Source organism: Chiloscyllium plagiosum, unplaced genomic scaffold, assembly GCF_037043375.1.
Source record: "Chiloscyllium plagiosum isolate Xiang-an unplaced genomic scaffold, Cpla_swu_hap1 HiC_scaffold_5, whole genome shotgun sequence".
NCBI classification, from domain to species: Eukaryota; Metazoa; Chordata; class Chondrichthyes; order Orectolobiformes; family Hemiscylliidae; genus Chiloscyllium; species Chiloscyllium plagiosum.
The window spans coordinates 36,762,210-36,775,594 of NW_028270143.1; the positions used below are offsets into that span (position 1 = coordinate 36,762,210).

The 13,385-nt window shown below is 42.7% G+C and overlaps 2 protein-coding genes across 7 annotated transcripts in view; one reads left to right on the top strand and one right to left on the bottom strand.

Annotated features, from left to right (window-relative positions):
• bzw2 (basic leucine zipper and W2 domains 2) overlaps positions 1 to 950 on the bottom strand; it is a 76,094-nt gene extending 75,144 nt beyond the window's left edge. Inside the window, exon 1 of one of the 3 annotated variants that reach the window (XM_087987104.1) lies at positions 797 to 950. The gene's annotated coding sequence lies outside the window, so the exon portion shown is untranslated. Of the gene's footprint in view, positions 1 to 412; positions 437 to 796 lie in introns of those variants that run through there. The other 2 variants (XM_087987105.1, XM_087987106.1) reach the window with 2 other exon arrangements.
• Positions 951 to 1,279: 329 nt separating this feature from the next.
• Positions 1,280 to 13,385, top strand: part of ankmy2a (ankyrin repeat and MYND domain containing 2a) — a 38,515-nt gene continuing 26,409 nt past the window's right edge. For 3 of the 4 annotated variants that reach the window (XR_006311659.2, XM_043689816.2, XM_043689820.2), the window contains exons 1-2: positions 1,280 to 1,435; positions 9,349 to 9,413. Coding sequence is in view for 2 of the 4 variants with exons in the window: in XM_043689816.2 (XP_043545751.2) it covers positions 1,369 to 1,435; positions 9,349 to 9,413 (132 nt within the window). In the remaining 2 variants the exon portion in view is untranslated. The remainder of the gene's footprint in view (positions 1,436 to 9,348; positions 9,414 to 13,385) is intronic. The other variant, XM_043689818.2, reaches the window with a different exon arrangement.

Here is a 13,385-nt window from a genome sequence, read left to right on the forward strand (position 1 = left end):
GCACCGAGAAAATGGAAGACATCTGTGATTTATAAAGTCAATCGTAGTTACAAGTGTATCGAGGTCATTCGATGCCACTAAAACTACCATATGCCTTGACTCAACTGAAGTGTAGAAAAATATTCCACAGAATGACAATCTCACTGCATTTTCATGTATCGACTTAATCTGCAAGCAGCGAATAGTACCTCCCTAATTGACATTCACTCAAAACCACGCTACCATCAAATTACATTAATGTATCTGTTGGGGCATGTACAGCAACTTAATAGACATTAGAAATAATAAACCGATGTTCTCATTACAGGTACGTGACATCAGCGAGATATTATCTTTAAAATACACAAACGATGTCAAAAACATAATTTGTTCTATTATCAAACAATGAAAATACATTTTGGTATCTGCTTACCCGTTCTGTTAATGCAAACGTGCGCCCTAGCTAGTCTAGCACCAAGATTTAAAGACTACAAAGTATAGCCTCTTTTCAATATAATTTGAACAATTTGGTACAATTTAACTATGATTCGAAAGCTCCCTGAAGCCTGATTTTTCTGTCCCCAGCGATATTTTAGAGAACACTCGTTCGAATCTTCTCACTGTTGTATCTTTTTGCCACACAGAGTTATACACAACATGAGCATTACTTATGATTATGATTACAAACATCGGCTCCCGCGAATCCATCCCCCACCTCCCCAAATCGTGAAGTTCCGAATCTCCAAATGAGGGCTGTCCTCTTCTCTCAATTCCCCTCCACTCCACGCCCCGCTCTCCCTCTCCGCCCGTACTTTACCTGCTCGGGTTAGCTGCACTTGCTCCTATTAGCCTGCTCTGTACTGGGGACACAATCCAAGCGGGCGAGCTAATCGATTGTTACTCCGCGTTCCAACCGGCCAGCTCAACGTTCCACAACGCTCTGAACAATACAGCCTGATCGGAGCTAATGCGCATGCGCGGAAGGCCGGGCTGGCGGAAGAGGGCGCTGAAACACTATAGGCGCTACCACCTCATCATGGAGGGGAGGACGAAAAACAAAACAAAACAAAACGTGCGTTGGTCTTAAGTGTTCTGGTCTCTGAGGATCGCGCGACATGTTCAAATATTTTTATATATCTATATACGCTGAAACCTCTGACTGTTAAGTGAAAGTTGATCTCAGTGTTTGGTTGGAACAATCAGAGACTCCTCTCCAGGCAGTCGGTTTGCTCCAGGTTGCGGTCATTTTGTCTGGAGTGGGGCCCCGCCGCCTGGCAGTGATCAGAGTCGCTGCTGACGGCCAGGGGGAGGGTGTGAGAGAGAGAGTGTGTGCGTGCGGTGTTTTATAACCTTCCCTTTTAGACAGCGAGCGCCATCGAAGAGAGAAGCATGGCTCCTCCCAAGAAAGGAGACGTGACAGCGGAGGAGAGCGAACTACTAAAAGTCATTTCTGAAGGTGATATTTGCGGGGAGGGGAGGCTGCTCTTTCTCGGAGCGATTACCGTTAACGGTTTGGGGGCGGCACGAGCCTGGGGGTAGGGGGTGGGGAGTCAGTGACGCAGGTCATTACTGAATGTCGCTGATCGATTCAGGTGCGGGTTTGAGAGAGAGGGGGGGGGGGACATTTAGGAAAGATTCCCCGCTTAATGAGGCCCCGGCAGTCAGGATGAATGATTCACACGGCAGCATCAGATAATGGTGCACTTTTCTGTGTGCAACAGCGTTGAGATTGTGTGTGCCCCCGCTCTCGTGGACTTCTCCTCGTGGTGCAGTTGCTGGGCCGGTTGTTGGATGCTTATCTCCGCCGTGCTGCACTGGTCTCTGCTGTCGTCCTGCTTTGTAATTGCCACCCGGTAGATCTCGGATATTGCGGGGGCGGGCTTTTGTCAGTCGTTGGTCACTTTCAGAATCTCCAAGTGTATTTGCTGTTGTGGCATTTGAGGAGGGGGGGTTGGGGGGAAACACAACAAGCCCTGTGCAATAAATAAATGGGAATGTGGTCTGTGATGTTTCTTCCCCCTCATTCGTGGGATGTGAGCTTCACTGACTGGGCCAGCATTTATTGCCCATCCCTTGCGAAGGTGGTGGTGAACTACCATCTTGAGCTGCCACAGTCAATTTGTTGTAGATATACCCATAGTGCTGTTGGCAGGGGGGGGGCGGAAGAGATGTTCCAGGTTTTGACCTGGTGACACCAAAGAAACCGAGACAGGTTTCTAAGTTAGGATGGATTGCAGGGGAACTTGCAGATGATGTTATTGTGTATTTGCTGCCCTTGACCTTTTTAGCTAGCAGTGATCATGGATTTGCTGCCTGAGGAGCCTTCGCAAATTCCTGCAGTGCATCACATGGATGGTATGTTCTCCTGTCACTGTGAGAATTGGTGGTGGAGGGAGTGGATGTGGTGCTAATCAAGTGGGCTGCTTTGTCCTGGATAATGTCAAGCTTTCTGAGTGGAAACTTGGACCTGCACTCATCAAGGCAAATCGGGATTATCCCCTCACACTCCTGACTTGTGCCATGTAGATACTGGATAGGCTTTGGGAATTCAGGAGGTGAGTTCCTCACTGTAAGATTCCTAGCCTGCTGTTGGAGCAACAGACTTCAAAGATTTTTTTTTCAAATCAACCTCTTCAGCTATGTTAGCCATGATGTGCTGTTGTTGGACTGGGGTGGACAAAGTTTAAAAATCACATGTCACCAGGTTGTAGTCCAAAGGGTTTATTTGGAAGTGCAAGGTTTTGGAGCTCTGCTTCTTCATCAAGTAGCTAGTGGAGTAGGATCATAGAACACAAAATTTATAGCAAAAAAAAATTTCTGCTATAAATTGTGTCCTATGATCCTACTCCACTGGATACCTGACAAAGGAGCAGCGCTCTGAAAGATTGTACATCCAAATAAACTTGTTGGATTATAACTTGGTGTAGTGTGACTTTTTTAAAATTATGTTATGATACACCTTAAGAACAGGTGAGACTTGAACCCAGGCATTTAGTGCAGAGAATGGTCTGAGATATTATTCTCAATGTGCCAACAGTGTTGCTGCATTTATGTGGCTAGTCCAATTCAGTTTTGGGTCAATTATTAAAACTCACACTCCTCCCCTTACCACCCTTGCCTCCCACCTCAAAGGATATTAATAGTTTGTTTATGATGGTAATAAGCATTGCCCCTTGACATTCAAAGGTAAGTTATCTTGTAGGAGATAAAAACTGCAAATACTGGAATCCAAGGTAGACAAGCAGGAGGCTAGAAGAACACAGTAAGGCAGGCAGCATCAAGAGGTGAAGTCGACGACATTTCAAGTGTGACCCTAATGTTACTTGATACTTGTCAATGCAAATCTGGATATTATCCATGTCTTGCTTCATTTGGATATGGTCAGCTTCAGTATCTGAGGAGGAGCGAATGGTGTCCAAAATAGTAGTCATCAGTGAATATCCCCACGTTTGACTTGAGGATGGAGAGGGGGTCGTTGGGGCAGTGGAAAATGCATCAAACCTTGAATATATGAACACATTTCTAAGGCTGCAATTGACAGTGTGGCATCAAAAACCCCCCAGCAAAACTGGAGTCAATAGGAATCCGGTGGAAAACTGTCCAGTGGTTGGAGTCATATCTTGCACAGAGGAAGATGGTTGTAGTTTTTGGAGGTCAGTCATCTTTGCAGAAGTTGTTTAGGGGAGTTTCCTAGGCCCAATACTTTGATGAAGGCAAGTGTCTTGTATGTAACCTTAACTGTCACTGCCCTGTCACCTTCGGGGACGAGTGGACAAGCACCCTGAGATCCCGAAGTTCCTCTAGGCTTTCTAGTATCGTGTCATTTGTTGAGTACTCTCTTGTTCGTTTTTCCAAAGAGTATCACCTCATACTTTTCAGGATTAAATTCCATCTGCTGCTGGTCTGCCCTTTTGACCAATCTGTTTATATTCTCTTGCAACCGAAGAAGTTCCTCCCCACTGTCAACCACCTGGCAAATCTTGTATCTTGTCATTCACAAACTTTATCACTCTCTCTCTTCCTCTCTCGCTTCGCCTCCACAATGTCGACATGCTTACTTACGTTATTTGTTTGTGATCTATAATGTAAACAAGGGATTCAACACCAACCTCTGTGGTAAGCCGCTGGCCTCTAGCCACACATGCATTGCCCAAAGATCATTATTGTGGGTCTGGAGTCACATGTGGACCAAACCATGTAAGGTTGGCAGTTTCCTTCACTAAAGGACATTATTGAACGAGATAGGTCTTTCCTGACAAGTGCCAATGGTTTCATGGTCATCTTCAGACTCATAATTCCAGTTTTGAGTTCAAATTTAACCATCTGCTGTGGCAGAATTTGAACCAGGGTCTCTAGAAAATTACCTGGGTGTCTCAATGAATCATCCAGTGATAATACCACTCGGCCATCACCACCTTTGAGGTACAGTCTGCCTTGATAAACTTATACAGTTCTTCATGGTACATAGGAGTGGCATCAGTGGGAAGTCCATGTTCCTATCCTTCATGATAATAAGGATTGACAGTAGACTATTTCTTTGCTAACTACTTGCTGCACCTGCATTTAACATTCTGTATTGTGTTGAGAAAGACACTCATGTACCTTTTGAATGCAAACATTTCCCAATCTCTCCGTTTACCCAGGAGCTTGGGGAACAAGTAGCTCATTGCTTGCTCTGTGACAATACCTCAGTTAACTTGACAATAGGCATATTTTATCTTGTTGTGTAGGCTGTTATTCGTTTGAAATTCAGCATGCTTGGTTATCCTGGAGTGCAGAACCAAAGATTTCAACAACGTGTCTCTTTTGAGCAGTATTGGAGTTCTGTACAATCAATAAGGAGAAAGTGAGGTCTGCAGATGCTGGAGATCAGAGCTGGAAATGTGTTGCTGGAAAAGCGCAGCAGGTCAGGCAGCATCCAGGGAACAGGAGAATCGACGTTTCGGGCATAAGCCCGAAACGTCGATTCTCCTGTTCCCTGGATGCTGCCTGACCTGCTGCGCTTTTCCAGCAACACATTTCCAGCCGTGTACAATCAATAAACCATTTTCAAAGATTCTGCTTTTCTAAGGTTTTCTACCAAAGTGGATAATCTCCGATTTCTGTACATTAAGCATGAATGTTGCAGATCGACAGTAATCATTGAATCTGTCTAAATCCTCTTACAGCTTCTTCACATCCTCCTGCTTTCTTTCCCACTTTATATTGACAGCAAACTTGCTTATGTTGCACTTGGATCTTCATCTGATTCATTGATATAGATTGTACTTAGCTGAAGTCTTGATTGCTCCTTGCAGTAGCCCTACTTGGAGCTTACCAGCTCATTTATTCCTCCTGTTTTCTGTCCAGCTTTCCTCAATTCGTGCTGAATTAATATGTTGCCCCTGATTTCAGGACTCTAATTTTGTACAGCATCTTAAATATTTTGTAGCCACAAAACTCCCCTCTCATTTACTCGTGGTTTCACATGAAAACAATCCTGTCAAACATAATTTTCCTGTCATGAATCCCCACGTTGACTCTGCAGACATATAAAGATTTTTGAAGTGCCCCAAAGTTGCATCCTTAATATTTTCCGAGTGCTGATGTGAGGTAATTGGTCTGTAATTCTCTGATTTTCCTGTCATTGCTTACTTGAATAGCAGAGTGTTTTCATTCATGCAATGTGGATGTTTCTGGGAAGGCAGTATTAGTAGTCCATCCCTAATTCAGAAAGAGGTAATAATCTTCTCGAATTACTGTAGTCCTTGTGATATGTAGGTAATAACCCATACTGGTATTTATGGAGGAGATTCCACAGTTATGACCCAAGATAGTGGGAAAAAGAGATTTTCACTAGTTTAGCAGTTCTAGAAGATAGCTAACCACCACCACCCTTAAGGGCAGTCTGGGATGGTCACTAATGCTGGACAAGCCAGTAGCATCTGTATCCCATGAGTGAACAAAAAAAAAGGTTTCTAAGTTTACAGTACTGGAGCAGGAATGGAAATTAGGTAACTGGATTGAGTGAATAAAAGGGTAGATCCCATGGACAGGAAGCTCTGAAAGAATGAGTAGAACTGGGAAACTAGAGAAAAGTGCAAGTTCCTGATGAGGGCAATGCTGTAAGCAATTTGACCCTGTTGCCTATTGTAAGGGTGAGATATGTCATTGGCTGCTGATCAGATTGTCTCAGTCTTTGTGACCAAGAGGTCCTCTTGTTTTTGGGGAGAGGGGTTTGATGATCTGGTTTGTAGAAGTGAATAGAAGCTGTGGGTTGTGTTCCAGAATGAAACTGGAATAATTGGATGTGAGCATGACCTGGTAGTGTCTTCAATGGTCCAGCCAGGTCTGGTGGTGGATGACCAGATGATTAATCACCATATCCTTTTAGTCTGTATCTCTTGCATTGAGATGAGGGGCAACCCGTGGAGAAAGCTCTCACACGATCTATAATTTTATTGTGGACTAGAATATGAAACGTGCAAGTATGGTTTTGGTTGAACCCATCTGTAGCTGCAGAATCTGTATCAACCTGCACGGTTGAGTTCATCTTAAATGATATCGTGTATGTTGACATAGACCATGTTACCCTTGAATGCCCTCCAGGCCCAATTATTTTCAGTTTCCATGAGAAACACATTTCAATGACCTAACCACCTATTCCTTACATCTTCTGATCCATAGACCTACAGTGTTGAATACAGCTGCATCCAAGACTTTCCTTGTACACCTTAATTAGATTCATTCCATGATTAATTTCACCTTTTATTTTGAAGCAATTGAATGAGCTTCTCTTGGTCTGCTTGGTTCTTTCACTGGTTAATATATACGTTGGAATTCCTCCAGCTCCAAATGCTATAGATTGGCCTTATCAGAAACCTCTTAAAGCAGGCGCAAACCATTTGCTCAGCCTTGTCGTTTTGTTATTACTTTTGATTTTTATTTTCTTCCTATTTAAAAATCCTCTTTAGTATTTTCATTATTCAATCCCCAGGACACTGATGCCAGCCTGGTTCAAGTGAATCCTGTTCCAATGGAACAGCTTCCTTACTTCAAGAGTCTCGTTAATCAAAACATGTGGATTGCACACAACTTGGATCAGAACAACTGGATTCTCTACTTACCACTCCAAATTCTCAGCTTGTGAGGAGATGTTCTGACCCTGGGATTGGAAATTGGGCTTTCATCCTTCACCATACTGATCCTCTGTCACTTGTGTTTTTTTTTCTCCCACGCCACCAACTTGAATGGCCTCCTGGAGCACGGTACCCTAGGCATCAGCTCAACACTTCTGAATTTATTTTGTCAAATGTATATACTTACTGACTGTGTGAATGTCCAGAAATATTATATTTTCCACAAACTGCCACTTCTCCTGTCATGCCACATGACTGACCCTGATATCCCTATGTCCTTGTTTTATTTAATTAATTAACACTGCTTACTTGATAACATAAGATGTTACAGCACAGAAGCAGGCCAGGTAACATTACTAGAATGACACCTGGACTTCGAGTGTTAAACTAAGGAAAATTACAATAACCAATGATTTGATCAAAGGTTTAATCATATTGAGGGGAACAAATGAGGTACAAAACAATTATTTCCACTGTTTGACAAGTTGAGGTCAAAGAGGTTTGGTCTAAAATTTAGGCCAAAGCACTTGGGAGTGAAATTGGGAAATACCTAGGAAATTCTGAAATCTCAGTCATAAATACTGATTGTTACTGATTAAATTCTTCACTTTAAATCTGAGATTGATTGGTTTTTTATTGTAACCGCATGTATTGAAGAATATAGTGTTAATGAAAATAAAACAGAAGTGCAGATGCTGGAAATCTGAAACAAAAAGTGCTGGAGAAACTCAGGTCTGGCAGCACCTGTGGAGAGAAAGCAGAGTTAATGTTTTGAGTCCAATGACCCTTGTTCAGAACTTGTTGGTGTACACTAGGTTAGGTTGCAGACTAGTCCTGAACAATGAAACCGGTTTAAGATACTAACTGACCTAATTCTATTCTTCTGTCCATAATGATTCAGATTTCAGTTGCAGAACAGTGGGTTCTTGTTGAAGTGCTTAAGATATAGAATCATGGGAGAGTGTCTGCTTTAGACAAATGAACATTTATGACCTCTGGATAAACTTATCACACTATGATTACATCCTCGTACTAGTGGAGATGCTATTGTGCTCCCAATAGCAGGATGTAGTTACAGTAACTTATACATGAACGTTTATAAATTTATAGTAGACTATGTAAATAAAGTTGGAGTGCATGAGATTAAAATCTGCACAATATGACATTGTCCAATAATTTCCAGGTTTTAGACTTCCCTCACCTGAAGGTTATGTCTGGCGATTCTTTTTTTTAATCTGCCTATTAAAGATGTAATTACACAATACTGGAGCAGGTGAACCTGTTCCTGATTGTCCTGGCTCAGAGATAGCGCCACTGCCACTGCACCACAAGCACCCCCGAGGCTATGTTTTGCTACAGATCTCGAGATGCCATGATTACCTTTTCATAAAACCATGTTGACTCTGATTGCATTAAGCTTTTCTAAATGTCTTTTTATTTCACCTGTGATAAGGGATTCTAACATTTCCCAACACAATTTTAAGCTAACTGGCCTATAGTTTCCTACTTTCTGTCTCCCTCCCTTCTTCAACAGAAGAATAACATTAGTGATTTTCCAATCTGCTAGAACTCTTATGGAGTTGAGTGACACCTGGAATATTTTGACCAATGCTTCCAATATTTCTGCAGCCGCTTACTTTAAAACATTGGATGCAAGTAATCAGATCACAGCAACTTGTCTGTCTTTACTCCAGTTAGTTTGTACCTGTGATAAAGACTGTTACAAGACCAGGGTTGGGGGGTTTGAGCTATCAGGAGAGGCTAAACAGGCTGGGCCTGTTTTCCCTGGAGCGTCTGAGGCTGAGGAGTGACTTTTATAGAGGTTTACAAAATTGAGGGGCATGGATAGGTAAATAGGCAAAGTCTTTTCCCTGGGGTCAGGGAGTCCGGAACTAGAGGGCATAGATTTAGGGTGAGAGGGGACAGATATAAAAGAGACCTAAGGGGCAACTTTTTCACACAGAGGGTGGAACGGGTATGGAATGAGCTGCCAGAGGAAGTGGTGGAGGCTGGTACAATTGCAACATTTAAGAGGCATTTTGATGGGTATCTGAATAGGAAGGATTTGGAGGGATATGGGCCGGGTGCTGGCAGGTGGGACTAGATTGGGTTGGAATATCTGGTCGGCATGGACTGGTTGGACCGAAGGGTCTGTTTCCATGCTATACATCTCTATGCCACTCAGAGGTTTAATTCATGAACTTTATCTGGGCAATGGGACTTAAATTCTTTATTTTAAACTTTACTGCAGGAAATGTTCAGGAAGCTGGAAGGTTACTGGGCAGTAAAAATGTTCGTGTCAACTGCTTAGATCAGGTAAGATTACTTAATTTTTTTTTGATTTAGTTAATAACACAATAGCATACAATAATGATTGGTCTGTAATTCCCAGGGTTACCCCTATTCCCTTTCTTGAACAAGGGAATAAGACTTGCCACCCTCCAATCATCTGGCACTACTCCAGTGGACAGTGAGGCCACAAGGTCATCGTCAAAGACGCAACAATCTCTTCCTGAAGTGACCTAGGATATATCCCGTCTGGCCCATGGGATTTATCTATCCTTATATTTTACAAAATTGTCAGCGCATCTTCCTTCCTAACGTCAACCTGTTTCAAGCATATCAATCTGTTTCACATTGTCCTCAGAAACGTGAGGGTCCATCTCAGCAGTGAATACTAAAGCAAAGTATTCATTAAGGACCTCTCCTACTTCCTCTGACTCCAAGCGCAAGTTCCTTCCACTATCCCTGATCAGTCCTACCCTCATTTGGCCATCTTTGTTTTCCTCACAAAGTTCCAAGTTCCTCTAAGTTCACCCCTCTTCGGATTTCCCTTAATTTTACTTGCTAAAGCTTTTTCATGCCCCCTTCTAGCTCTCCTACATCCATTCCTCAATTCCTTCCTAGCTACATGGTAACTCTCTAAAGCCCTGTCTGATCCTCAACCTTAAGTAAGTTCCTTCTTTTGACTAAATATTCTACATCCCTTGTCACCCATGGTTCTTTCACCCTACCATCCCTTCCTTGCCTCCGTTTTGGGCAGGTTTGTCCCACTGTCAGCAGGTGCTCCCAAAACAACCTCTACATTTCTGTCATGCATTTGCCTGAGAAAATCTGTTGCCAATTTAGGTACCTCAGTTCCTGCCTATTAGCATTGTAATTCCCCAGGAGTGTCTGTCCAGTGAAGAGTAAACTGGGTCTGTATACAACAGGGTTTCGAAGATTAAGAGGTGATCTCTTTGAAGCTCATAAGATGCTTAAAGGGATTGACAGGGTAGATGATTGCAAGTTAGTTGCTTTCCCTAGGACCAGGAACAAATTTGAAAATAAGGGGGGATACCACTTGGATCCAAAATGAGAATTTTTTTTAAATCAAGTCAGAGATGTACAGACTCATCCATGCCAACCAGATACCCTAAATAAACCTAGTCCCATTTGCCAGCATTTGGCCCATATCCTCTAAATCCTTCCTATTCAACTACCCATCCAGATGCCTTTAAATGTTGTAATTGTAACAGCCTCTGCCACTTCCTCTAGCAGCTCATTCCATATACTCACCACCCTGTGTGGAAAAAGTTGCCCCTTTGGCCCCTTTTAAATCTGACCCCTCGCACTTAAAGCCTATGCCCTCTAGTTTTGGACTCCTTCGCCCCAGGGAAAAAACTTTGTTTATTGACCCAATCTGTGCCCCTCATGATTTTATAAACCTCTAAGTTCACCCCTCAGCCACTGACGCTCCAGGGAGAATAGCCTCATCCTGTTCAACCTTTCCCTTTAGCTCAAATCTTTCAACCCTGGCAACATCCTTGTAAATTTTTTCACAGGTTTTACAACATTCCTATTCAGATGGTTGTGAACCTTTGGAATTCTTAAACTCCATCTTGAGAATGTTTGAGGTAGAGATTTGCAGATTTCTGATTGGGGATGAGACAAGTAAAAGGCTGTTTGAACATTAGATTAGAGTGTGGAAACAGGCCCTTCGGCCCAACAAGTTCACACCGACCCGCCGAAGTGCAACCCACCCATGCCCCTACATTTACCCCTTACCTAACACTACGGGCAATTTAGCATGGCCAATTCACCTGACCTGCACATCTTTGTGACTGTGGGAGGAAACCGGAGCACCCGGAGGAAACCCACGCAGACACGGGGAGAATGTGCAAACTCCACACAGTCAGTCGCCTGAGGCGGGAATTGAACCCGGGTCTCAAGCGCTGTGAGGCAGCAGTGCTAACCACTGTGCCACCATGCCGCTCACTTCAGTGCCATGTTAATATTGAATGGCAGGGGAGGCGTGACTTACTCCTGTTCCTATATTCCACTCTGATTTCTTATGCAAAGTGAAAAATTCTTCTTGAAAAGTTCGTTTTGCATTATTGTGTATACTTTTAACTTTGAAGAAAGGTCATTGGACCCAAAGCGTTAACTTTGATCTCTCTGCTGAGCTTTTCTTGTTCCATTTCTTGTTACATTTCAACTTTCCTTGTTTTGGGCCTCGTTAATATACCTGTTCTGTGTATGTCGTGAATAGAGTAAAACCGAATTTCAGTACTTATTAATGACAGTTTCAAAGCTGTTAAACAGCACAATGTGGAAAGTTGTTACCATTTGACTGAACTTAGCAATAATCTTAATTTTAAAAGTCAATATATGCTGACAATTTACAGTGTATCTTCTGTGAATTTGGGATGCTACCAATTATGTTACAAACTACTGTAAAGGTACTTGTCGCTAAGGAAATTTCATACAGGATTGCAAATTATCATCATCCTACTAGATATGTTAATTGCTTTGACCACACAGTTTTGAATAGCAATCAGGTTAGAAGCCAGCATTGCTCCATTCCACATATATTAATAATACTGATAGTTCTTCTATCCACCAATCCACCAATCGTGTTAGTGAATTTGTGTTGATGGGCAGCACGGTGGCTCAGTGGTTACGACTGCTGTCTCTCAGCGCCCGGGACCTGGGTTCAATTCCAGCCTCGGGCGAATCTCTGTGTGGAGTTTGCACATTCCCCGTGTCTGCGTGGATTTCCTCTGGGTGCTCGGGTTTCCTTCCACAATCCAAAGATGTGCAGGTTAAGTGAACTGGCCATGCTAAATTGCCCGTAATGTTCAGGGACGTGTAGGTTAGTGCATTAGTCAGGGGTAAATGTGGAGTAATAGGGTAAGGGAATGGATCTGGGTGGGTTACTCTTCGGCTGGTCGGTTTGGACTTGGTGGACCAAAGGGCCTGTTTCGACACTGTAGGGATTCTATGATTTAATGAAACTCATGTTAAAGCACAATAACCTGTATCAACAAACTGAAACTTGAAGCTACAGAGGAAAACTTCTGACCTATACTATTTTTCAAAGCCAGCCAGCAACCTGTATCTGCTCTCTGCAAGTAGATATTTTGTTATTTTTGAATAAATTTTTTTGAAGAAGTGGAGTTGCCTACAATTTCTTCGCTAGCTCATCAGCCATTACCACAGATGAATTCCAGGCTGCTAACATCTGTTTTGCCTCATTGTGAAAAGGAGATTGTATCCTTCAATTGTTCTTGTACACAAGTTGTTACTCGTTGAATAATCCCTTTTATCCTTTTCAATTCCAACTCTCTATGTTTTGTAAGCATGCTTACAGTGCACCGTGCTTTCCCCCACGGATATGGGTTGGGTGCTGGCAGATGGGACTAGATTGGCTTGGGATATCTGGTCAACATGGACGAATTGGACCATTGAGTCTGTTTCCATGCTGTACATCTCTATTACTCTGTGTGAAATGAATCCTACTTGTGGTACAATGTTTCCAGAATGCTAATTCCTTAAAAGGTCAGAGACTATTGCCTGAGGGGTTGGGGATGATTGTTTGCCGTGTTTAATGGGAAGAAAGGGAAAAATATAAAGCACAACCCCTCTCTGGATCAGTAGTAAGAATAGGGAGACATTTGTTTTAGAACTTACAATCTGCCTATTAATAACCCTCCTATGTTATCTGATTTTTTTTGCTTTGGCAATATCAATTCAGTCAAATGATATACTTTGTTCTGTATGCAGCTGAGCATGCAATTTGCCCCATCATTTCACTTTGTAGGAAGGGAGTGTAACACTTGGAGATGTTGACATTCACACACAACTGTAATCCACCCTATGGGTGAGCTTTAACAAATTGTCCCAAAAATTGATTATCTGCTTTTTTTGTTTGCTGTTTGTGTCCTAACCGGTTATAAATTGTCACATTTCTCTTCATTACAAAGTTCAGCGTATACCAAAATACTACTATAGCTATCAAGCACTTGG